The following is a 27620-nucleotide window of genomic DNA, read 5'->3' on the forward strand; positions in this document are numbered from 1 at the left end:
GATAACATCTGGGTTTTTAAAAAATGTTTTTTAGAAAGTAAGACATCTTATACATGAGGTCTTGTTCTTCTCTCCTGAAGCTTGGATGGCTTTACTGACATGGAAATGTAATTAATAGAAATCTTACAATCAGAAAAAAATATCTAAATATCCTTAGTTTTGGAAATGCATGGTGTCTTTATGTTCACCTTGAAGGGATCTCTTCTTTCAGCTTAATTTTTACTTTTTGCTTTATTTTTACCCTCTGCGTATGGGTAAAAGCTGTTAATTTCTGTAGCTGGTGTAACATTATAGCATATTAGCAGCTGTTCAAGACAATAGGGTCACAATAATGCCTCCAAAAGTGGAATTTGGTAAGAGTGAAATGTTTTCACTTCAATGTTTATAGGGAGTCTGATTTTTATATCTAATATACTGCCTAATTAAATGGTTAATAACAAGTAAAAAGTTATCTCTGTGTCTCACTTTCATGCATTTTGTATTCCACATAAGCATGGTGGCATGATAGTTACAAGACACTTGAGTTTTCTGATACTAAACCTAATAAATACATCAACTTTGTTATCAGTTTTTCAGCTAACTAGCTTGCAAGACTATATAACAACTCCTTTATGTTACATGGTGTAATGTAGTTGATAACCCTTAGCTGCAATCCTAAAAACAGTTTCCTGGGGAGCTGCAGTTTAGTTTAATTCATGTCACAATTGCATGTAATACTAGGGTTGCCAGCTCCTGGTTGGGAAATTCCTGGAGATTTGGGTGGGGGAGCCTGGAGAGGGTGGGGTTTGGGAGTGAGAGGGACTTCAACTGGCTATAATGCCATAGACTCTACCTTCCAAGTCAGCCATTTTCTCCAGGGGAACGGATCTCTGTCACCTGGAGATCAACTGTAATTCTGGGAGCTCTCCAGCCACCACCTGGAAGCTGGCAACACTATGTAATACATTTCGAAATCTTGTAGGGCATTTGAAGTTTAAAATTAATTTTTATATGTTCTATAGTGAATAAAATAATGGATTAGCAAAGTAAGATAGTGTTTGAATTTCACAGATGTTGCTTAACTGCATGTCTCTGAAAATGAGACTTTTACTTTGTTAACCACATGGTGGTGCAGAGTGCCCTCAAGTCATAACTGACTTATGGTGACCTTTGCTGGGGTTTTATCTAGTCTCTCATTGAGAGAGAATAAGGAACTGTTTCATGCATGCAGGGGCATGAGGTGTCATTGCACCACGTCAGACTGCAGGTAGAAGACCACCTTTAGAAACGGTTTCACCATTCAAAAGTAGGCCTAAGTTGGTAGTGTAACTTTCATTAGGGGGGTGTACACAGAGAGGCAATCTTGCACATATTTATGCCACTGAACATGGAGGTTCCATTTTGCTACTATGATTAATAGACTTACGAATTTGTCAAATCATATGTTAAAACCATATAAACAAATGGGCTTAGCCATTACCATCTCTTTCAGCAGCAGATTCTATAAATTATGTAATCCTATGAAGAAGCAATTTCTTTAGGCTGTTTAAAGTCCACTGTCAATGAGTTGGATCTAGACTAAATGGTCAGCTTCCACTGATTCCCCCTTCCCACTGCCAACCCCCTTGCGTTATTCTTCAGGGTCCTCTATCCCCCAACAGCAGCATTTTTTGGAACTCAGTGGGCTGCAGTGAGAGTGAAGAGGCCAGAAAGTTCCATTCTGCCATTGGAAAATTTAGTCTAGAGTTTCTTAATGAGTGCTTTTTTGAGTCTTTGCTTAAGTGTTATGAGAGACGGAAAATAATTGATGCTTCCCCTTCATCATTAATACTTCTATCATCCTTTATTATGTCCTCCTTTTGGTATCTTTAAACAAAACCTACACAGCTAAAAAGATACAAGCACCTATAAAATTGCAGAATACATATATGGAAAAATAGGTCATTAATTCATAGGGTTGGCATAAGTCAGGCATGACTTGATGGCATGTAACACAAACGTAGAAAGTACATTCAAACTAATTCTGCTACAAAACCTGTTATTGTTACAAGCATGTTTGTTTTTAGCCGCATCATGGTAGTAGTGTATATAATCTGATATTCTAAGAGGTTACACCAACACTTTTCCTCTTACATTGAACCTTACTTGGTCTCATATTGGGCCCTTCTCCTAATTATTAAGTTTCAGTCCATAGAGAATAACAGTGTAGAATCTTAGTAAATAGTAAACTTGGGTAATAGAGATATTATCCACTTCCACTTGCCACCAAAGTTTAATTTTCTTTCTGCTGCTGCCTGTCAGTTGTTAGCTGATAGAAGTACCTGGAAAGGGTTAGCTAGCACTAGCAGCATATGAAAAAGAGGGAGAGAAGAGAGAAAGAAAAGGCAAAACAAAGCAACATGAGTTGCTGTAGAAGGGTTCTGGTGCATGCATATTTTTATTCTGCCAAATAAGAAGTCAACCTGTAAAAAAGGCTCACCAAAATGACAGGGCCCTTGCCAATCTTTATTCAATCCTGACTGTTTCTTCCATATTCCATTACTGTAGGAATTTTTGAAATTTTGTATTGGATGGATTTTTAGAGTTTATGCACATGTAAAATGTGAAAGGAAGAATGCAAGATCAACAATGGCTTTAATCTTTGGCCATTGGAAATACTGCTTTTTTATATCTTAATACCTGGAGGCTCCATTTAAATGAGAAACAGACACAGCTTCCGCAAACTAGAGATGGGCACGATCCGCATTACGATAAAAAAACCCCACGATAATGGTGATCGCGCGATCGTGACCTGGCAGATCGTTATCATCCACGGCCAACGATCCAGCGATCGGGAGGGGCTTGGATTGGGGTGATCGGGCTCGGAGCGGGGATTCAGACACTCAGGCGCCAGCAATCTATTCCCCTGGCAACGGAGCCAGGGGAATGCCTGAGCTGTGTTTGCCCTCCTTCTGTCGCCCTGAAAACCCGAATGGAAGCCCAGCTTTCATTGATCAGCAGGGCTTCCTTCCAACCACGGAGCAGCAAACCAGTCACAAGTTGGGAGAAGACACCCAGGGGAGGGAGAGGGAAGGGGGGTGTTCTGTAGCCATGGGCACTCTAATCTCATCCCTGCAAACCCTGATAGGCAGCTCTGAAGGCCAAACACAGACGGCCAAACACAAACACAGATGCTGCCGGCATCACCCACCGTTCCTGTATCGCAGGGAACAGCGGGGCGCCCCTCCGCTTTTGCCTCCACGATCCACAGATCGGGAACGGGAGATGCTCGATGCGGGTCGTTAAATCGGGATCGTCGCCGGCGCCGATCCATGATCAGCTTGATCGTTAATTTTTTTTTGATCATGCCCATCTCTAACCCAAACCAAAGTACCTTTTTATTTGATATGGGGAGAATGCTGTGCTGTTTGTTAATTCTTCAAGATTCCTTCTCTCTCCACCCTCCATAATCTCATCAAAGAAGTCAGCTAACACTGCTCTGTAATACCAGTTCACTGAAAACTACTAAATGAAATTTATTCCAGTCTTCCCTTGAGCTGAATTGGAAGTTGGTTCCTAATTAACGGTAACTGTGCCTGAGGACAGCCCATAAAAATGAAAAATAGCAACAATCAGATTCATAAATGGGGAAACAACCTTTAAAAAAGACACATCCAAAGAAGCCTCTCCAGAAAGGGGCAAAAGGGAGCCTGACTTCAAGAGCCATCTGGCTTGTCCATAGTTTGAATAATCCCTTCCAATTAAAATTAAAACCAGTTTCCTATAAAACATCTGTTCTCCGATTTCAGCGTTTTATGGAAGGAAACACCAGGGAATAATTTGGACCCATCTATCAGGGTTTTATTTTATGCAGTCGGGTTTTGATATTTGGTTGCTCAAGGTGATGCTGCCAAGTATGTTCAGCAACTCTTACTGTCTTCATAGTTTCAAAAAAATCAGGTATTTTAATTCTTGAAAAATCCTTTTGAGAGTTATAGATGTTGTAGAGAGTTGGGCTTGTAATCCAGATAACTTTTCTCAGTGCTGATGAGCTTGAGCAGAGTGGTTTATTAGAGTGAAGCTCATGCAAAACTAGACTACCCTAATGGAGGAAGGGACAGCACTTAGGCAAGGTTCTGAATCCTGCTGACGAGTCTATATTTTAAAGATACTAATCTGACTACAGCGTAAGGGAGAATGAGGAAGAAATGCCTCATTCTCTGATGGTGCCCATGCTGTGACCCATGTGATACCCATTAAAAGCTATTATTTTATTATTTTTAGAAATTGTTTTTATTTATATTTATTTAGGAATTATTATTTTTTTCTGAACTACTGTTTTAGTCAGTGTAAACATCAGCAGATTTAAATGAATATGATTGTCTGTAAGATTTCTTTAATCTCTAATACTTACATACAGCAGGACTCTAAAGAGGCAGTATAAACATTTCCCAAGAAAATAAACAAATCCTACTATATAAGGCAAGTCGTATTGGTGATGATGACTCACTTTTTATCCCCATGCAGGCACACTTGCACGCCCCTCCATGGGGATAAAAAGTGAGTCATCGGCAACATGGCTTGCCTCTGAGGCCCTGAGGAGGCCGCTGCTGCAGCGGGAAGGCCCAGCGTGGTGGTGTGACTGCTGCAGCGTCTTGGGAGGGCTGCGCTGCTGCGCCACGCCTCCCTACCACTGGCCTGCACCAGGCCTCTGAGGGGCTGCAGAGGTAGCAGGGAGGCCCGGCATGGCAGTGTAGCCCTCCCAAGTCCCCGCAGCGGCCACGGAGGTGGTGGAGAGGTTCGGCACGGTGCCCACAGTGGAGGTCTGCCAAATCAGATTTCTAGAGCACATTGTATTTTTCCACACAACGGGCTCTGTTGCTAGTAATACATATATCAGTATTGCGTAATGTTCTAGATTTTTGCAGTCCTTTCACCCCTCATTTGAAATTTTGCGTCAGTTATCCAAAACAGAAGATGGCATAAAAATAACCTTCTATTCACATGTGCATACAGTCAGGGAAGGGAGGGATGGGTGGTACTCTGCATAAGTGAGACAAAGTTTAATGATTTCTTGCTCATAGGCTTTGGAGTGTTTGTTTGAATTGGAGCAGAGAGTATATAGAAATTGTAATACAAAACATCCAATTATAGAGCTTGCCTGGTACAATTCCAGTATTACTTTTACATTTTGATTCCTGCTTGTTTCCAAAGGCGTCTCACAGTGCAATCCTAATTAGAGTTACTCCAGTCTAAGTCCATTGATTTCAGTGGGCTTAGACTGAAATAGCTCTGCTTAGGTTTGCACTGTTAGTAAATTATGGGCCACCAGAATTAGGCTACGATATCAGACCCATGCATTTTTAGGTGTACAGTTGAGATATATTTTACTTACAATTGCTAGGTCCATGGTGAGTCCAGCTAGCTATTGAGTGTACCTTTGGTGGAACTGGAAAATTCAGATTTGTTTTTGCTCATTGCCTGTAGTTTGAAGCCTATCTTAATCCAAGTTTAACACTGATGGTTGTTGTGGAAAGCCTTCGACAATATATCAAGTTTAATACTGTTTTCTCGTGGTGTAGTAGCACAGAATGGCATTGTGGGGAAGGCAATTGAGATTGTTTCCAAGCCTGTGGATTTTTTGGCATAACATCTATTCCTGTACTACTCAGATATTTCTGTACAAAACTTGGAACACATTTAATGGTCACTGAAGGTTCTGAGAACTTTGCAGAATCAGGCCTGCACTGACTTGCTTAAAATTGCTCTGATTTCTACAGCCAGATGTTGAGTGAAAGAAAGGGGGAAAATAGCAAGCACTGTGCCATATGGACAGTAACTATTCCAAGCAAATTTGGATATGCTGCTATTCTGGGGTAATGCGTACATGGCCTTCCTTTCCTGAAGTACATGTAAAAATCTTTCAGACAGAGCTGCTCCAACTGTGTAGCAGATGTCTTATGTGTCTACATACTGTCTGCATCAGTCCAGAAATCAGCAGTCAGGTTGTAGTTGAGGTTGTCTATTAGGGCCTCCTGAAGAGCTGCAATCTGTCCAGCAGACCTGGAACACTGAAAGGTGCATGTTACCTGATCTTACAAAAACAGATTTCCTTTTACCTAATGTATGTGTGTCTCCACTTAACTGTAATTGTCTCTTCCACCTGTTACATAACATGGTGGATGTATCTTGATTTATAGGACTTCATATGCTATAGTCCTTGCCTGGATATTTTCTCATTTTCAGTGAGAAAACTGATTTCAATTCATTCATTCTCTCCAACCAGACAGCAATATTTAAGAGTCCTGTACCAAGAACAAGGGTTTATAGAAGGATTGCCTGAATAAAGCTAACACAAAGCCATCTCTCGCTGTCTGCCTTAACACACTTTACATACATCAGTATGGATCCTGAAATCATTTGGGATTTCAGTATATGATAGAAATTCCTGAAGATTTGGGAAGTAGATCCTGGAGAGGGCAGAGTTTGGGGACGGGAGGGACATCAGCAGGGTATAATGCCATAGAGTCCACCCTCCAAAGCAGCCATTTTCTCCTGGGAAGCTGATCTCTATGTCCTGGAGATCAGTCATAATTTTGAGAGATCTCCAGTCATCACCTGGAGGCTGGCAACCCTACTATACAAGAAGTGAATCAGGCCTTCTAAAACAGTTCAGATGAAGTGGAATTACAGTTGTCACTTGCTTATCCAGCAGCAGGCTTGGGCCAAGAGCACCCCCAAATTATGGACCTGTTCCTTCAAGGGGAGAGTGAGCCTATCCAGAATGGGTGACACTTTAAATCCTGGCTCACCAGTAGCACTTCCATCACATCTATCTTGTTCAGTTTGTTAACTTGCATCTATTCCAAAACTGCATTCAGGCACCATTTCAGGGTTTCTACAGCCTCCCTGGGATCAGCTAGGAGTGCAAGATAGAGCTGAGTCACCCATTCCAAATCGTCAGATGACCTCACCCAGCAGTTTCACATAGATATTAGGGGACAAGATGGAACCCTGTGGGACCCCAAAAGCAAGGGGTATAAGCAGGAGTTCCCCAGCACCACCAACTGAAACCTATCCTCCAGGTCAAACCAGAACCACCACAGAACAGTCCCTCCCAATCCCAGCCCAAAAGGCAGTCCAGAAGGATACCATGATCAAAAGTTACTGAGAGGTCCAGGAGAATTCTCAGAGTTGCACTCCCTCTATCCATCTCCCAGTGCAGATCATTCACCAGGGCAACCAAAGCTATTTCAGTTCCCATAACTAGGCCTGAAAGCAGACTGGAAAGGGTTTAAATAATTTTCCTTATCAATAAAATAATTTTAGTCAAAAATGAGGTATTTAGGTTGACCCATTTACATATCCCCCCTCCCAGAGCAGAAGACTGTTAAGCAAGGCTTCAGAGGAAGATTTAGGCAGGTCCAAATGGGAGCAGGCTGTAGTACCTGGTCTCTGTTTCTAGGCAGGCAAGAGTGGACAAAGTGCCTGATGCCATTTGTTTAATGAGAAAAACAATTTCTCATAAAATTAGGCAGGGAACATTGTATAAATTGCAAAGAGAACATTGTGTCTCTTTCTTTTTTACCCAGGTGGGCTGCAGAACAATTTTACAATTGAAACCTAACAACTGTGGAAAACTGAATTTTCCTGGCTGTGTTTATAGATTTGATATTTCAGTACAGACAGATGCCCCAGTCTAATCTGTTTTCCTCCTGTGTGGATGTGTCAGTCTCTTCACCATTTTCTGTTCCCCATACTCTTCCCCTGAATTCCATGTTTGTAGGGCAGGAATTCTGGCAAAAATGGTAGTTTGCATTTAGCATTCAGAGTAGATCGGCACTTTGTTTAAAAATCAGTGTAGAGGTGTGCCCTGTTGAATGTATATGAAAAGAGAGCTATTGTGGACTTGGGCAATGTCTATTAATGGCATTTGCTTATTTACCATGCTAAATTGCCTGGGTTTTGTTTACCATTTTTGAGAGACATAAAAATAAACAAGGTATCTACTATAGGGGGAAATTGGCTTTTCAGAAAAAGAATTGCCACCTTGGTCTCAACTCAAGTTTTTTACTTTATCCAACAGTCTTATGACACTCAGTATTACACATGAGTCTTGACTAGTTAAGTGTCAAAAACAGATCAGTTGTAGTCCATCCACTAGCCATGACTCAGGTTGGGAAATTCCTAGAAATTTGAGGGTGGATCCTGGAGAGGGCAGGGTTTGGGGAGGGGAGGGACCTCAGTTGGGTTATACTGCCATAGAGTCCACTCTCCAGAGGAACTGATCTCTTTAGTCTGGAGATAGGTTTGCCATTCCCCCGCCCAGGGTGGGAGATCTCCTGATTCCACCCTCCCCCCCGCTGCCACTTACCTGGCTGGTGGAGGGTTCACTCCCTGGGGTGCCCCCTCTCCAGGCGGCATGGCACACCCCTGGGTGGGGGGCATGCTCCTGCACCATGAGAGTGGGCGGTGGCTAGAGCAGGCGGTGGCAAGAGCAGGCCACTCTTGTCACTACTGCCCACTCTTGCCACCACGGCCCCTTTGCACCAAATGAGAGCGGACTGCAGTCACGGTGAGAGCAGGGGGCAGCAGTGAGGACAAGAGCCCCCTTTGACCCCTCATGATGATGTCCCTCCCAGAAGTGATGTCATCATGCAAGCTGGGAGCATGCACGCGTGACAACAGAAGAAGGGATAAGTACTCCCCACCACCTGGAGAGTCCAGGGACCTGGCAATCCTCCATCGAGGGATTCCAGGTCCCTGGCAATCCTATCTGGAGATCAGTCATAATTCCAGGAGATCTCCAGGCCCCACCTGGAGACTGGCAACTCTAGCCATGACAGATTGTTGATTATGCTTTGGGTTCATGTTTATTGGCGGGGGGGGGTGCTTACACTCCAGCATGGTTTTTTTTTTTTGGCTTCTACCTTAGTCTCATGTTAACATTTCCTTCTTTTTTATTGAGTGCAAACATGTGGGTGCCTTGTAAGCCGTGAAAGAAAATGAATAAAATTTAATGGGGGGGATTTATTACAAAGGTAATGAGATGCAAGCATATTGCAGATAATAGTACTAACCCATTTTCCTATGAAATATGGCTACCATGGCATTATGTATTCCCTTGCTTTCATCACCCTGGTTTTTAATCAGGTGTAGTATATAAGCAAGTAATAGTTTGCCGGCAATCATTTTAATTTGACTATCACAATATGTGGATTAAAATAATGCTTTAGAATTAGATTCAAACAATTATTTTTCTAATCAACTTATTACCAAGTATGAGCTATAGGCAAAACCTAGGAAATGACCAACAGTGCGATCATAAGCATCGTTACGCTCTCCACAGGCTACTGAGATCAGTGGAGAATCTTGGTTCAGTCTCTGGGCTGGTCTACACATGCAAGATAATCAGGTGGGGAAAGACCTGAAGGGGTGGGATGGACTATACCATTTCTGACTGCAGGTAGGCAATACACTTTTTAAAAGCACCCCCATTGAGACAATTCCCTGGAGGTGTAACCTAGAAGGTCAGGGGTGAACTAGACCAACCAGGTCATTTCTTCCTGATAACGTTTTTTTAATTATTTGTAGAAAAGCCTTTTTTTAACGTGGAGGAGCATTCAGCAATGGGTTGCAGTCTAAAATGATGCAGGTCATTCTGCCACTTTAGGCTTTTACCACCTCACTCTGCTGCTTGTGTAGACCAGGCTCCTTCCATTGCTTTCAAAGAGATAGTCCCAAGTTTATTATTACACATTACTGAGTAGTTGATTTTATCTTAACCACAAAGGCATACTGGGAGGAAACCTTGAACTGACCTGGCTGTTAGCAAGAGCAGTTTTACTTTCTGGTTCCAGATCAGTTTGGCTGTTCCTAAGATGCTAAATTCCAACATCTCCTGGTATGACAAGTCATGAGGGCCAATACGCTAGAACTTCCCCACAAACTCACATAATCATAAAGATACTGTGGATGAGCTGTAGTGCAATGTGTGCTGACCCAGATCATGTACTGGGGCTGCTGGAGGGTTCTGGTTCTTTGGGTTCTTTGACAGGCTTCATGTTAACATGACTTTGGCTGGGTTCCTGGGCAGCCTCTGGTTCAGTGTTCTTCTGGAGCATGCTTGGTGCTTGCAGAAGGTGGAGACCCATCTGGTCCACATGTCATCCTAGTACATCACCAATTGGTGTCTCAGAGCTAAGCTACAAGTGATGCCTGACACAGGTTGGACACTTGTCAGCTTCCCTCAAGTTTTGATGGGAAATGTAGGCATCCTGGTCTTGCAGCTGTAATGGAGACCCAAGCTGTAAAACTAGGACCCATACATTTCCCATCAAAACTTGAGGGAAGCTGACAAATGTCCAACCTGTGTAAGGTGTCACTTGTACCTTGGCTCTCAGTCTGTCAGGACAGAAATTCTTCAGCCTTAGATGCAGTAGCTGGCATCCATGCTGAGCCAGATCCATACTTGCTAACATAGACAGGGTTGTACTGGACAAAATTCATGAAGAAGCCTTTGGACTACATCTGTAAGTAGAGTCACCATCAACAGTCTTTGGTTGGTCCTTGATCAATTTAGGGTACTAATCTAGTAAAACTGCCAGACCCTGGCTCATTAATAGCTCGACAGACTCCTGCCTGTAGTAGTATTTGGTGTGATGTTTGTGTCAGAAGGAAATTTGCAAGACAAAAGTCCATCGTACTGAATAATCTATTTCAATGCATCTTGTTATTCTGCTATCTCGTTTTTGTCACCAAATGGAAGGGGGATGGAAACACATCTGCTATTGAGCAGGTTGGGGCACTTACCTATGAGGGACTCTCAAATTTAGAGGCCTCCTGTCTAAGAGAGGAGAACATCTAAAACTGTGAATAAAAATATTAGCTGCATAGTTTTGAGCATTTGCTTTCAGTTTAATATATTCTAGCCTTGGGAATTGTCCCTTTAGCATAACCTTCCCCACTGGGTGGTTGTGAAGATAAAAATAAATTAATATATATATACTATACTAAGTTTCAGAGGAAGAGTGATAAGGGATACACGTGTGCAATTAATAGAGTTAACACAGTATCCCCAGAAAAAATCTGGTGCTATGGATCATCTTCAAAACAATATAGAATAGCTTGTCTTTGGCCAAGGTGTTCCTTGTCTGTGGAACAGTTGTTTTTTCATGCAGTCCTTTCAGTTGTATGATTTGGATCAGTGGTGAAAGAGGGCTGAATAGTGGACAGAATCAACATTCTAGGAAAACAACCCATGTTTCTTCAGTGTTCAACAGAATGCACTAGTATAACCTTGAGAGAGGTTTTGTTAAAATACTTCGTTGGCTTTCATTACTGATTGAGCTATATGCAAGGGATGGTTTGCCTGAATCTGTAATCATGCAATGGTTTCATTCATTCATACTAGCTGTTTATACCTTTAAATGTTTTTATGCATAAACGCTTTGTCAGGGCTTGCCACGGCCGCCACTGGGCAGGGTGCTGGGTGGTCTGCTCCTGACGTCAAAGGGGGGGGGCAGGGATTCTGTGGGACCCTGGTCTGTGGATGGAGGGGCGGTATACATCACCCAGACTCCCTCTCACTCCACTCGCTGGCCCGCTCAACCTGTGCCACTCACTCCCCTTGGTCTCTGCCATCTCCTCCTCCTTCATCCACTCTCCTCCTTGCTCTTGCTTTGCTCTGCTCCAACTCCACTCCATCACTCCTACTCAAAACCCACCCCACCCTGTGGGCGTGCTTCCCTTTTATCCCTTCAGCCTAGCCAGGCTCTGCCTGCTAACCACGCCCTCCTGCTGCCTTCCACCCAGGGCCCTAGCTGGCCTAGGCAGCTGCACCTGGGCTCGTTTGGCTGGAAGCACTGAGCTGGTCCACCTGTGCCTCGTTGGCTGGCTGTCCAGCCTCCCTGGCTGATCTGATAGCTGAAGGCAGGCACAGCTGAGCCTCCCTGGCTGGCTGTCCATCTCCTCCCACAGAATGCCTCAGGCAGCTCTACCTGAAGCTGCTTAGCTCCTAGCATCCCCTGTGCTAGAGTAATGCTTTCCAGCAGGGCTGCAGGCTGGGGCGTGGCTCTGAGCTGCTGAGGCAGCTTCTCCTCCCTGGCTGGTAAGGCTTCAGCTTGGCCCCCTGCTGGCTCCCTGGACTCCCACTGGAGGGTGGGCCTGGTTGGTCTCCACCTGCCCCTTCTAACCCTCTGAGGCTTGGGTGTGTCATCCCTTCCCCCTGTGGCTGGCTGGGGCCTGGGTGTCTCTTCCCTCTGTGGCTGGCTGGGGCTTGGGTATCCCCTTCCTCCTGTGGCTGGCTGGGGCTTGGGTGTCGCTTCCATTCCCCCTGTGGCTGGCTGGGGCTTGGGTGTCTCTTCCCTTCCCCCTGTGGCTGGCTGGTACTGGGCCTAGCTGCCTGCTGAGGCACCTGGGCTGCTGTCTCCCCGGGGGTCTCCTGTCCTTTCCTCCAGGTAAGTCCGGGGGCTGGACTGTAGACACCGGACACCCTTTCCGTTATAATTTGTGCTAAGTGCTATCGCTGTGGTTCAGCCAGTGTCCTAAGCTCACCTGAGCTAATGCTCAAAATGCTTTGAAATGAGATATCGAGGCAAAGCCCTTTTCCATGCATGGGGGGTGGGGGAGGGGCGGTAGCATTACTTGCCTGCCCCACTATTAATTCTGTGTTACATAGCTGGTTTAAGTACGATTAGTTGATCAAACTGTTTTAAAAAGTTGTTCTTCTTTAAACCCTTTCTGAAAAAAAGCATTGTGTCTCAATGGGGAAACTTGATTTCAGCATTTTGAATACTGATGGATCCAAGATATGTACCCCTCACCCTTTTTGTGTGGGAAGGAGCAGCATCTAGCAGACTTAAATGGCATTTGAGGCTGTTTGTCTATTTGCTTCATCCAGTTAGCGCATTACTGTTTCTTTTCCAGTGAGCCAGAGTGGCATTTGTTCATATGTAGTGAAGTTGCCATATACTTTTGGAAGTGAATTTTTGGCACTGGTAGAATAAAAGGGTGCACCCTGTACTGTGACCCGGTTAAATGGTAGAATAAGGTTTTTAGTGCTCATTGTGTCTCAATGAGCCCATCAACCCATCAACCCGCTCCAAAAGCTGAGTTCTTCTGAGGAGACTGGAAGTGCAGCTTGGCAAAATGAGCTCTCAAAATACTCCTCAGGTAAAGCTGTCTGTAATTGTTAAACTTCTGTTCAATTGGTCTGGGTGCACCCCATTGTGATTAAGCCATTTCATGGCTTGCACCACAAGTGACACTTTTAAAACTGAGAAGGCTGTCTCTTGATAGTCACATTATCTGAGGGCTAAAGTGTCCAGACGCTTCTTAAGCACCCAACTGTAGATGTGCTACCCTCCTGCCTGAACTGGCCTTTGTTATCCCAATGCACTAAGAATTTATATTGATTTATTGACATAAGTCATGTGTCAAGTTATCCTTTGTCTGAGGCACTAGATCACAAGTAATTGAAGGAAATGCTTGTGGCTGTTAACTATATTGCCTCTTAGCTGAAAGTTCCCAGTAAGTCTCCAAGGGTTCAAAATTCATGCCAAATGCTGCTGGCAGAGACTAGGAACCCTCTCAAGCGATCAAAAGGTCCAGTTAGCACTTTTAGCACTACTTTTTTCCTGTACATCCATAAGAAAATTAATATTTCATAACATTAACATTAAAATTAATATACCAAACCCTCTCTTGGTTGTGGCTAGAAAGTTAGATGCCGAGAGCTTTTTACATTTGTGGCCATGTGAATTACAACATTGGAGTGGGTTGTTTTTCAATGGGTTAACGTTTCTCTTGGAAATTTAAGGGGTAAATTTCCCCCATTTCCTTGACCCTTCTATCACTACAAATTACCATTCTTTCCAAAGGTTGTATCAAGCACCTTAAGAAAGATTCCCTCTGCCTTCACAATACCATTTAGCCCACTATTAACCACGGTTACCTTGTTCTTATAGAAACATGCAGAAAGTGACAGATTAAATTATGGTTTTAGATAATGTGGTAAAGATGCACATTCTACCTCTGGGTAAACGCATGTGCACGTATGCAGAGCCATCAAATCCAAAACGAAGTGTTTTGGCTATTGGAACCTACTTGCTAAATGACAGCAAACATGGACACCTAGTGGTCATATTGTGCACAACTGCATACTTTTTGTAGGAAAGGATCTCAAACATCACTTGAGTGTTGCTTCAGGGTTTTTAAGTGATTAAATGAAAAAGTTCTTATGAGTTGACATTTTCTTGCCATGGTGATCTGAACAGTGAACTCTTTGGTACACATGGGCATTGCAACTCACCCCTAGTGGGTTCAACCAACATTGAATGTTTTCCTGGACTTCATGATGATCCACTGGGCCACTCATATTTTAACCTACCTCACAGGGTTGTTGTGAGGATAAAATAGAATAACCTCGACATATAGTGCCTCAAGCTCCTTCTTTAAAGGGTGGGAAATACATGTGAGAAATGAAATGAAGTGATAAATCAAAAGGTAGGATTGCAGGGTTGAATCAGGAGGTGTAGTCTTAGAAGGGAAAAGACTGTCAAGGCATAGTAGAGAGAAGAATAGGATGCCACAAAATCTGTCAGGGAGAAGGATCTTAGGGCTTGGCAATGTAAGAAAGCAGGAAGGCAGCAGTGACGACTGGTCCCTGTTCCTCAAGGCTCGCTGCATACAGAGTACATTTGCAAGTGACAACTTTTCAGAAGCTGCTGACTGAGCACCACAGATCCAGGAAATCTTCCTGCAAAAGACAGACTTCTCCCCAACTCCTGAATGCACAACCACATTCATTATGCCAAGCCAAGGAGGATACGCGGACTGGGCCCACCATATCTGTGCGACCGCCTCTCCCTGTATGTACCCCAGAGGATGCTTTGTTGAACAAATAAGCAACTTTTAGTGGTCCCTGGCCCAAGGGAGGCCCAGCAGGCCATGACCAGAGCCAGAGCCTTTTTGGTCCTGGCACCGACCTGGTAGAACTCTGTCTGAGGACACTAGGGCCTGGCAGGATTTGTTATCTTTCCGCCGGGCCGGTAAGACAGATGTTCTGCCAGGCATATGGTGGAGGCTAGGCTGGGCCCCACCAGCCACATAAAATATAAAATAAAACAAAATATAAAACACCTGCCCACCACCCTGTATGTGGGCCTACAGGCCAGACTGAAACGCAGCACTTTATGGTTATTATTCTATCATTGCCATCTGAGGAGGATGTTATTATTAGATATGGGCACGATCTGAATTACGATTTCAACACCCCCCCCCCCCCGATTTTGGCGTTTGTGCCATTGTGACTCAGCTAATCGCTTCCGTCCATGGCAACCGATCCAGCAGTCGGGGGTTTGCTTGTTCGGGACTTGATTGGATATATCGGTTTCTGTTCGAAATTGCAGACACTCTGGTGCCAGTAATTTATTCCCTGGGCAACAGAGCCAGGAGAATGAGCTGTGTTTGCCCTCCTTCTGTCACCCTCGAAACACGAATGGAAGCCCAGCTTTCCTTGATTAGCAGGCTTCCTTCCAACCACGGAGCAGCAACCCAGGGGAGGGAGGGGGAAGGGGGTGTTCTGAAGCCATGGGCGCAAAGGAAAGGCAAAAGGCAGCGCGGGAGGCTGGGAGGCCTCCCGTGCCGTTCATCTTTCCCCAGGACAAGGGGTGTGCGGGCAAGCCAGCCGCCCCTTGTCCTGGGGAAAGGCAAAAGGCAGCGCAGGAGGCTGGGAGGCCGCCTGCGCCGTTCGCCTTTCCCCAGGACAAGAGGTGCGCGGGCAAGCCGGCCGCCCCTTGTCTTGCGGGGCAGGTGAACGGTACGGGCAGCCGCCGAGCCACTTGCACTGCCGCCAGCTCTGCAGTGCACCGGAACAGCTGGCTTGCTGTGTGGGCGGGGGGGGGGACCCAGGAGTGCGCGCGCGCAAGAACCTGACTACGGTTGCCCTGGGCACTAGCAACCGTAGGTCCGGCCCTGGGAATGTCCCCTCCCTGAGGATAGGCGGCTCGTTGCTGGGTTAAAAACTCCCCCCTCTACTCTCTCTCTCTCTCTCTCTCTCTCTCTCTCTCTCTCTCTCTCTCTCTCTCTCTGTGTGTGTGTGTGTGTGTGTGTGTGTGTGTGTGTGTGTGTACCCCCTCCCTGAAGGGAGGCGGCTCATCGCTGCCTCCGCCGGGCCTGGTGGCTGCTGCCACCAACCACCGTTGCTGGAAACAGTGGGGCGCCCTCCCGCTTTGGCCTTCCCGATTCCGGATCGGAAATGGGACTTGATCGGTTAGAATCAGTGGCCTGGGTTTGGCAGCGTCCCAGATCCACGAACGGCTTAATCGGTATTTTTTTTTTGTCGTGCACATCTCTAGTTATTATTGTATGATATGTTTTAAGGAGTATGTTTTTACTGTATGATATGCCTTAATGCCTATTTATATAATGTTTAAATGTAATATTGTTTATGGAAATGTTGTACTCTGCCCTGAGCTGGCCTTGTGGAGAGGACGAACTAAAAATTGAATATATAAAAATAAATAAATAAAACACTCATGAACTGGGTGAGCAGGTAGAGAACAACATGGTCTGAAACCTCTGAGAATTTTCCATTGATCATAGTCATGCATCAGCCTGCTAGGAGTAATATAGCATAACATATCCTCCACCCTTTACCTTTCACTCTTCCTCTCATCTGTTCAACTGCACTATTTATCTAAAGATTATATATAATTCTATTTTGAATTCAAAAGATTTACCATTTTAAGCAAAAGTCATAAGACAGAACACAAATTAAAACCATCCTTTAAAAAGTCAGTCATTTGATACGTGTCTCTTTCTATTATTACTACAAAAGAAGCTATTTTCTTTGTACCGAACCTCTTCTTCTTGCAATTCAAATAAGTCAGTTTTCTATAAATTAACTCAAAGAGGAAAAGAAGTTGGGTGGAGCCTATGTCATCTGTGTGAAATCCAAGGCATTGGGTCTGTAGTATGGGTATCCAAAACAATATTGTCTCAACTACAGATGCAACACTTTATATCCTACACAGATTATATTTATAAATATTTATATTTCAGAATCTGGGTTTTTCCTAAGCACTCTCTTGTTATTTTCTCCTCTCTGCCTCATTCTTGGATAGCAAACTCTTAAAGCAAGTGTCTACTTTATTTAATTTTGCAATGCCCCATTTACACTTATGGGATTCTTTAGCTAACAATGACAGTAATAATCATTGTCTCTCTTCCATGGGGAATAGTAGTTACCACATTGGCTTCATCCCTTTAAAACAAACAAACCTGCAATAAACAATACTTGCCAGAAAACACAGAAGATTTGAGGTTTGGGAAGGCAAGCTTAGCAATGTGTTAGACCTACCGTCACCTTGGTAGCAGCAGAGTAACCAATAGCAGAGGTCTTGCCCGAATATACCTCTTATAAACTGATAAAACTCTTTTATGCCTTCAGCTGAATTCACATGTGCCTCTTAAAAGTACTTTTCAGCCATTTTCCCCACAGTTGTGTGCATATATGAAAACAGAAAAGTAGCTTTAAATGTACTTGCTCCAAGTTGAATTGACTGGGTATCTATACAGGAAAACTTATTTACATTCACATTTCAGCCTTTCTGCACTTTACAATGTTTGCGCTTTGAGTCTTCTATCCAGTGGGTACAGCGCTGTCAGAGTAGGGTCTGGAAAAGCCAGGTTCAAATCCCCATCCTGCCATGAAACTCACCATTTATTTTCTCTCAGAGCCAAGCTACAAGTGACGCCTGACACAGGTTGGACACTTGTCAGCTTCCCTCAAGTTTTGATGGGAAATGTAGGCGTCCTGGTTTTACAGCTTGGCTCTTCATTACAGCTGCAAGATCAGGATGCCTACATTTCCCATCAAAACTTGAGGGAAGCTGACAAGTGTCCAACCTGTGTAAGGCGTCACTTGTAGCTTGGCTCTCAGTCTAACCTTGCCTCACAGTATTGTTGTAATGGAATGGGAAGAGGGAGCCATGTATGACGGACTCAGCTTCAAAAGCTGGGATTGCCAGACAGTAATGCCAGACATGTTTCCCTCCTCCCCGCATGTGGCTAGCCTGAAATGGCAGTTGGAGATGGAATGTTGAGGGGTTGACAGTTGGAGTAAACTGACGAGTGAAGGGAGTTGGAGTCTGGCTTCTGACCAGAGAGGGTCAGGCAGAGAGTCCTCTGTGTGAGGAAGGAAGGGAAGGTGTTCCCTTAAAAGTGAAATCAGTATGTTCCTGAAGCACTTTTAGTCCTTGGACTAAAGCGGGAAAGACAACACTAACTCCTGTGTAGACTCAAGAGATCTGGGAATTATAGTGAGCCAAGGAAGTGTGTAGAAAGGAGTCTCCCCTTTGGCACCAGAAACAGAGTTATAGCTCATAACTATAATGGCTGCCCAGTATCTTGAAGGGGTTTGACTCAGTGGAGTACCCTAAGGTCTGGAGAGGAGGGGAAGTCATGTTAAAAGTGGAGCATTTGTGAAACAGTGCCAACCTCTGAAAGAACTCACTTTAACATCTTTAAGTCTAATAACATCAACATCTCTCAAAGAAGCCAGCTATTTAGAATCATACCAAGTGTTTTGTGCCTTACACCAGTGAAGTTTCTGTACAAAAACCTTTCCGTTACTTCAGTTCAAACACCTGCCTACCTGCCTTCTTATGTTATCTATTTGTAAATAAACCTTCTGCTACCCTTTGAATCACCCCAAGCCTTGTGTCAGTTTCTGTTTATGGGAAGCACATTAAGAACCTGGATTTCTGATAAAGAAAAACAAAAGCTCTGAAAAGCTTCAATAGGAATCACACTTGGCCAAGATTATAGCTACAGGTCCAGCTGTGTGATCAAAGATCATTATTTTCCTGCTTGATGTGACTAATTTCTGCCCCATTTTTTCCCTGGGCAGCTGTCTGGAGGATGTGAACTGACGGTGGTGCTGCAGGACTTCACAGCTAGCCATAGTAGCGAGCTGAGTATCCAGGTGGGACAAACCGTGGAGTTACTAGAAAGACCCAGTGAAAGGCCAGGCTGGTGTTTGGTCCGTACAACCGAGCGAAGTCCTCCTCTGGAAGGCCTGGTCCCCAGCAGCGCTCTCTGCATCTCCCATTCACGGAGCAGCGTAGAGATGGACTGCTTCTTCCCTTCAGGAAAAGGTAGGCTAAAACCAAACAGGAATTGATGGACTTTCTACTGTACAAAGCTTTAACTGATGGGCTCCTTTTACATGCCCATGTAAATACATTTGTGATGCTGTGTTCCAACACACAGAATTTATCTGCTAAATTCAGCTTTCACATGACTACAAGGGAACATTTGGCCGTGAAAAATTGCAGCCATGCACTTTCTTCTTGAGAAAGAAGAATGTTAGAAGAGAGAACAATACTTTGTATAAGGCCTGTACAGTCTTCAGCCTCAAGGATGACTCAGAATGAAGGTTATGCAACAGCCACTGCAGGCCCAGCAGGCATGGTGGTTGTCACATCCTTCAGCATAACAACCAGTGGCTTTGATCCACAGTAGTGTTTCCACAAACAGAAGGATTTCTGCCCATAGAGTATGACTTTCTCACCTCCTGCTACCCACTGCAGCCCCAGATGCCCCCTGAAATGCTGTTTCTGGGGATCCTGTTGAGGCGATAAAGTCACACTCTGTGGGCAGAAATCCTTCTGTCTGCAGAGATGTTGTGGTGGATCCAAGCCAGTACCCTGTCTGTCTCCTCACGGATACCAAATCAGTTCTTTTTTTTGTGTGTGCTACAAATCATATCCCCTCTTCCCATCCCTCTTTCCTAACGCTAGCCATTAGGAAAAAAATCTTGCAACATTCAAGGAAAATAGGCTCAGACTTTGGCTGGTTTGCAAGAAGTGAGAATTCTAAAATGGTGGAATAAATACCAAGAAGGTTTTTCTCCAGAACTTGTTTGAGTGAAGCACTGACAGCATGGGATGCAAAGTAAGAGGTATTCTCTTTGTATGTCTAAACAAACTGTTGTGCCCAAAAGATTAGAGGGCCAGTGTGGATACTGCATTTTGTTCCAGCGTCTAAAAAGTCAGGAAGAGCTATGGTAGCTCCCCATTTACGGAACAGGTATCGAGTATTCAACAAGTGTCACATCTTTTTAGTTTCAGGACCAAGTTAAATCATATTTATTTACCCAGGCATTTGATTGATTCTTATTGTTGCTGCTTTCACTCCACCTTTTGTCATAAATATGTAATTTTTAACTGACTTTTTCTGGTTTTACTGCCATTGACTTTTATCTGCTGTTTTAGTTTTCATAATTATTGCTGGCTTTATATTGTCAGTCTTGTATTTTGTATTTTGCCAGTTGATAGTTGTGAGTTAGAATAGGAGTCCATTAAGTAAATAAAAAGAGTAACTTATCTATAAAGTGTCATATTGCAGTGTTGCTTTCAGGTTATCAAGACATGAATTACATTTTGCTAGATCAAATTCCTCTAGAAAAGGATGCAGCCACTCCAGTAGCTGGAGATGGAAAGCACTCCTTGGATGCTAGCACTTTTTAAATGCCCTACTTTGCCAGCTAGTGAGAGGCTTAAGTTGCAGTAGGCCTTTGCCTGCATTGTTGTGACATCACTGCTGATGCTGTGACATCACTTCTGCCCTTTCCCAGAAGTAGCATCATTATGATTGAGTGATGGTTATACCATAGAGTTTTGAGTGAATGTTAGAGCATCTAACATCCTGATGCAATTATGTCACTTCTGGGTTAACCAGAAATTATGTCACTGCATCAGTGGAGTACCAGTCATCCCCACCCTTTCCTGCAGAATTTCCCCCTCCACTGCCCAACAGAGCAGCATTGGACAAAGCCAGTAGAAAGCAGGAGGTCTCCTGCCAGCATGGGAGAAACTGGCCTCCCTAACCTACATACAGACTATGAACCCTTTTTGAATGAGAGCCTGACACTATGATAAAATACAGAAAGGCAGAAGAAGGCCAAGGCTACAAAGAGGGGCCTAGGTGAGGGAGAAGCCCCATGAAGAGCAGTGAGCAACAGTGACTCATCAAGGCCTGGGTTCCAAAGCAAGAGACATAGGCCTGCTCTACACATGCAGCAGGCAAATGCCATCATATATTATGGAGACCTCATCTGTCTGTCTAGTCACCCAGTGATTCTGTCATATGGCCTATGAGAGAGTTGTCATGACAGAGCAGACAGTTGAGCTCTCCCTAATGTGTGATTGCAGTTGCCTGTAAGAGGTGCCTCCTTACCACCTCAGTCCTTTTGCCCAGGAAAAGCTGCAAACAGTAAAAGAAAAGCAGCTGCAACCAGCTGCCAAACCAAAGCAATTTTTGGAGTCTGTGGCTTCTGCTGCCAGGTTAGTACAGCTGGGATTTTCTGTTTTGGCATTGCTTCTGTTGGTCTTTGTTGGTTCTGGCTTTACTTTGTGTGTTTGGCTAAGGCTCAGAAGCACTGGATTCCTCCCTCCCCTTAAGAAACAATAAAGGGCACTTTGTTCAGGGGCCTATAGAATTTGACCCCTTGACCCAATCTTCTTGAAACTGGGGAAGCCTTTAGAGGACAGACAGCCCTCACTCAGTTGCAATTTTGGTACTATTTGCTCCAAAAATAGCCCCTTCTGATCCCCAGAAAAATACCCCCATAGAGAATGGACCTGTGGGGCAGGTCTTGCAGTCCCTAACTGGGTTACCTGTAGGATGGACACTCTTAGCAGGCCGGTTGGGGACAAGTGGTCATGGATGGCCACTCCCTCTACCTTCATCCCAAAGACTGTCATAGTACAGCCTGAGCTTGACGAGTCCTCAGAGGAGGAGGAGCTGGAACAGCTGACGCTTGCTGACAGCCTTGTTCCTCCTGAGCAGGAGCAGCCTGTCTCCCAGCAGCCGACCACAGCTGAACGGTCAGATGCTGAATCCCAGCCAGAAGCTCCCCTTCCCCACCCAGAGCCACCAGCCCAGACGCAGCCAGCTTCCTTATCCCCTCCAACATCTCCAGACTATCGAGAGCAACGTCGGCGTAGCAGGGACAGAAGAGACTTACAGACCCGACGTCAATCTGCACGCCTCCAGGCTCTGAACAGGCCAGCCTTCTCAGAGGAAGGAGGGGCTTCAGAGGAGGAGACTTGAAGCAGCTGTGCGAGCTGACCGAATGCTCTCAGAGTATAAAAGCCAGAGGGAGGGCTCCTATCAGTGTGGCTTCAACGTGTTCTCTGAGCTGCTACTGTGCTGCCTGCGTTTGGTCCTTGGAACTGTCTCTCTGACCTCCGACCCGGCTTGTCCTTGACTACTCCCTTGATTTACGGACTTTGCACATTCTTCGCCTTGCCAGCTGGATCTTGTTACCTGTAAGCAGCACTCTGCAGACTCGGCAGCCACTTGAAGCAGGACAGACTCACGCCAGGCAGAAATGCAAGGGAAGGGTGTTTTATTGGCCATCTGGACATGTGACCACTCCTCTTCCCCTTTCCTTGATCTCTCTTTCCTTCTCTCTCTTCTCACATGCTGATTCACATGCCCACTTGCTGGTCTTCCTCCCCTCTTCCCCTTTCTGCACCTGAACCAGCCTTGTTACTCCACCCAGGGTCTTACTCTTTACCACCCATCAGTGGCCCCGCACACCAGCAGTGTTATTCCTGCTATCCCCACCTTTGCCGGTTCACATCTGGCCTTGATGTGGCCTGTCTCATCCACTGGGTTGGACCACCCACTCCCACTCTGCTGTGCTGCTCCGCTGTCCAGCACTCTGCTACTTACTTCTGGGTTGGCACCAGCCAGATGAGTGATGTGCCTCCCTTACCACAGAATGTGAGGCAGGGTGTTCGTCAGGGAGGGGAACAAGGACGGGCCTCAGGTGACCAGCTGTTGTGTAGGGTTCCCCTATGAGTCTTCCCAGCCACAATCTGCTTAATTTAGGAATCCAACTCCTCCCCCACAGATCTGAATACAAAACCAGTATTTTTGGACCGGAATATGAGGAATACTGATATTTATGGCCTTCCGGATACCAAATCTGAAAAATACTGGGGGGTTTTAAGCACACACCCCTACTCTGCCACCTGATTACCTCCTCAATTACCTCCTCAGTATGTGTGTGTGTGTGTGTGTGAGTGTGTGTGTGTATATATACACACACACACACACACACACACACAGTATATGCGTAGATGAAGCCTTTAGTAAGAGAGGAAAAACTAGAATCGCTAGTAGAGAGGGGTGGGGAAAGCTGGCTGGTCTCGCTCTAAGAATGGAAGGATAAGGAATTAGAGAAGCCACAGGACCATCATACTTTCAAGTGCAGACTTGAGATCTCCATGCAGAGCTAAAGGATTTCCACCCACCACCATCACCACTTCACTCTAATCAATTAGTTTCATGCCTTTTCACTATTTGCAGTTGTTTCCATGGAGAAGATGGAAATGGAATTTCAGTGTTTCCTTGATTAACCAAAGATGTTTGGGAGGGAGAGGAAGTGTGTGTGTGTGTGTGTGCGCGCGCGCGCGCGCGCGCGCGCCCCCACTTCTAAGGAGAAATCTTTACAATGGATCATATTCTGTCCCTTGCCTGAAGGTCTGATTGCTACCCATGAGGTCTTGGTGTTCAAATGAAAGGATTTTTATTTTTTGAAAAAGAGCAAATTTCATTTCCTGCATTTCTTAAACTAAAGACTTTGATTGATGTAATCAAAACTTGTTTGAAGCAAAGCAGAAAAAAGAAAAGGACAGCAGCATTTAGACTTTGTTCTTTGTGTTATGTTGTTCTTAAAAATGCCATAAGATAATAGGGATAAAAGAGGCAGATGTGACAGAAAAGTGTCCTGCTGACAGAAGATTGAGCTCAGCAGCTTGGATGCTGAGCATAGCTTGTACAAGGAAATCTCAAGGCCTGACCTTGATGAACCTGATGTTCATTAAGTAGGTCTGGGGGCTGATGATAGTTTATTATAATCTTCAGAAAACTGGATGTAGTTTGAAAGAAGGGAATCACTTTACTCACCCCACTTTTTAGATCAGATAAACAGATTGTGCGCAGTTTTGAATTGTTTCAAAAGCCCTCAAGACCTTTTTGACAATGAAAGAATTTGTCTGTAATGCACCATTAAAAAAAAAAAACTCTGTCTCAGGCCACTTTCTCCTCATTTAAGAATTTATTGCCTGTGCCCTCTCCTGCAGTGGCAGATAAATGTGCTATTTCTTATTTCTTCACAAGAGGGTGCTCCCGATTTGCATTGCTAGAAATGTATTCTATTCAAACTGTGTTTTGAGAGAATGTTTTAACAATGTATTAATGTATCGTGATGATCAGTAGATTATGAAAAAATATGGACTCTAATGCCTAATTTATCCTGAGGAGGTAGATTGGTGTTTCACCTGTACCAATTAAGAAGGGGGGGGGGGCTCACGTGATCAAAGTGAAAAGGATTTTCTCTGTAAAGAAAAGCACATCTCAGCACAAAGGCTACACTAGAACCCATCTCTGTGTAATGTAGTTTTCAGCATGAATGGACACTTTTTGCATGGTAAAGTTTTGCTACATTACGTGTTTTTGTACTGATAATATGTGCTTTATAGATACATTTAACAATGGCTTCTTTATATACAAGCATTATTTAGAATGTTACTTGAGAGAAACAGAAAAATGAGAAAGACTATTCTCACATTGTGAAGCTGCCTAATAGAGCACTCTGTGTTATTGTCACATTCTGTTGTGAATCAATTACTGTGCTTGTTATAGTGTATATGAGGCGACTAATATACCATATACAATTTAACCTTTTGATACACATATTTATTTGTTTTATTGGAGGTCTTGCTACTAGGACTTCTCCCAACCTTTTTTGTGTTGGTTTACGTGAGTGAGACAGCTCTGCCCTCCACTTTTCTGATATATCTCATTCAGTTTAGGATGGATAGACTGGTAGAATACAAGGAAAATTCCTCTAGGAAAAGCTTATCTTTCAGTTGTGATCTTCATTTTTGGGACATAAAGCAGTTTCCCAACAAGAAGTCTGCTCTATTTAGGGTGTAAAAAGTATCTTGCCTCTGTAGCTCACTTATCTGAATCAAATGATTTTATTTTGTATAATTCATTTGTTGACTTATAGCCAACTTTGACTAAAATCAAATGTGAGTTATAAACCAATCTTTCTCTAACAGTATCAGTCAGTTCAAACACCAAGTACAAGCATATATGTAACTGGCTTTTTCGCATGCACAGTTCATGTGCCTTTCTTTGAGCCCCACAGCAGGAAGGGCTGAAAACCACTAGAAAGGATAAGTATCAGTTTGTTTTTTGTCTTCCTATATCTTGGCCTTTTCTGCTCAGGCGATTTACTCCTCTCTTTTTGAGTGTTCACTCCTCAAGGGTTAGAGTTGTTTTGGCCACCTACCTTTCTACACGCCTCTTTTAATCTTGGTATAGGTGTAGTCTTTTTTTGTCTGCACCACCTTGAAATAAGGAGGGTTATGTGGTGAGGTGTGGATGTTATCCTTGTTCATTCTGACTGTTTCCTTGATCTCAGTGAAAAGAGATGGCAACTGGTCTAAATTGAATTGACTGATAACTTTCAAGACCATCCAGCCTTACAACCAGTAGGAAGCTGCTAGTAGGTGCAAAACTACTTTGATTCTATTTCAGCCTCATTGAAACCAATGGGAAATTGCCCCTGATTTCAGTAGAATGTATCCTATAGCTGGCTTCTGTTGACATTTGCTTTCCCCTCACTGCCTAAAACAGGATTTAGAAACTAAATAAGACAGAGAGAAAAAAACTGATGGACCTTCACTGTGTGTAATTTATACTTTAGATTATGGTAATACTAGATTTGTGTTTACTCTCCATTCAGGAATCCAAAAGTCATCATTAAATTCAGTTGGGCTTGTAGAAGGCATTGGTGGTCAGATATCCCCAAAGCAGAAGAACCTTCAAGTTCCTTTCAGCTCTGGAAATCCATCATGTTCTTTATTTCTTCTGTGAATGTCACAATAAAACAGGAAAGGCTATTTTAAGGAAACAAAGTTGTTACTGTTCTATTTTAAACACAGGCAAGTTTATTTAGAGAAAGCATGTAGACTGCACATTTCCTGGCTACCTTTCTATCTGACTGAAATTTTTATGGAGGAACAAAACTTTATCCAATTATCATCTTAATTAGAATTCAGGAGCCATATGGGCTAGGGTAAGGCTTCATAAGCATAAAATCATGCTATGTTTTCTCAGTAGCATTTTAAGCTCTAAAGACAACCATAGAAATAACAAAGAACACCTGACTTTATCCTGGCAAAGAAGAAAAAAACTATTAAAGTCTCTTTGTGATGTTAGTGAAACAGTATGTTGCAAAAGCAATTCACTGAGTTTTATGCTTTAATCTTGACAACTATATCTAGGAAGGGGCATTGAAGGAGGAGAAGTCACCATTTCTCCTATACATTGCACTTACTTTGTTTTTATGGCTTAAACAGAGTATTGCATTGACACACGATCAAGAAATAAACTTTACTACAGACTCTGGTTCTCATCAGTCTCCTAGTATCCTTCCCCACTGGGGGAGAGAAACTACCCAAGAGAACTTGAAGTATCATGGATTCATTTGTGATAGAGCTGTGTACTAAATGCATTAAGGTCTCATGACTCCCAAGGACACACCTGATTTGGGGAAACAAGTAACAGGAGACAGCCTCAGCAAACATAGAGTCTCTATACACGAGACATCTTACACTAGAACAATCAAATGTAGAGAGACACAGTGTTAGCCAGGAAGCATACTTTCACCTCTCTACACAGAGATTGCTCCTCAGAGGGTCTCCTGCTGTTCTACTGCAGACCTACATGGCTACCAATGAAACTCACCTGGATATCTAGTTGTCCTTTAAGATGCTACTGGATTCTGTGCATTATAGGCAGACTCCCGTTGGGAATAACTCCTGGGAAACTGGGCATTGGAACACTGTATTAAGAATGGCACCGATCCTGCACCTTGGTTTCTTTTTGCTGTAACAAACTAATGCACAGGCTACCTTTCTGCTCCAAGTGTGCCACCTGCTTTACTTGGAAGCAAGGCCCCCTAAACACAAGACTTCTGAGTTAATATTGCAAAGAATGGCAGAGCTCTGCAGCTCCACTGTCCAGCAGAGGTGCTTCGAAGCCAGTCCTGATGAGTTCTACAGGATTTATTCTCAGGTGTGAAAAGGAGGGGGGAGGAGGAGAGCAGCCACTCTTAGATTTACTCAGAAGTAAGCCTCACTTGCTCCTGAGTAAATGTGCGCAGGCTGGCTGGGCATCAGTGAGAGTCTGTAGGTGTTAAAATGGCTTGTAACACTAGTTTGTCTCCATTGCCCCATTCAACACACAGATGGGTTAAGATTTCTGGAGAGCTGGAAAACTTGCAGATTGGTTTTGTGCTACTTTGGTTGGTCTTCTGTTTTGGGGTTCTGCTTTGGAACAAGCTGGCTGCCGCATTAAGTGGTTCCCAAATAATTGTCCCCTGGATCGTCACAGACGATCTTCGCAGGCACCTTGACCAAGGTGGATAGGCGCTGCTGATTTTATTAGATCTTTCAGCGACATTCGATATGGTCGATTATGATCTTTTGACCCACTGCCTCGCCGATGTGGTAATTCAGGGGACAGCACTACAGTGGCTTGTCTCTTTTCTTCTCGGTCAGGGACAGAGG

The 27620-nt window shown here is 44.1% G+C and overlaps 1 protein-coding gene across 1 annotated transcript in view; it reads left to right on the plus strand.

The window, feature by feature from the left end:
* Positions 1–27620, plus strand: part of KALRN (kalirin RhoGEF kinase) — a 717152-nt gene that overhangs the window by 586532 nt on the left and 103000 nt on the right. Inside the window, exon 34 of the mRNA XM_054971242.1 lies at positions 18872–19118. Within this exon, the coding sequence (XP_054827217.1) occupies positions 18872–19118 (247 nt within the window). The remainder of the gene's footprint in view (positions 1–18871; positions 19119–27620) is intronic.

Source organism: Eublepharis macularius, chromosome 2, assembly GCF_028583425.1.
Source record: "Eublepharis macularius isolate TG4126 chromosome 2, MPM_Emac_v1.0, whole genome shotgun sequence".
Classification (NCBI taxonomy): domain Eukaryota; kingdom Metazoa; phylum Chordata; class Lepidosauria; order Squamata; family Eublepharidae; genus Eublepharis; species Eublepharis macularius.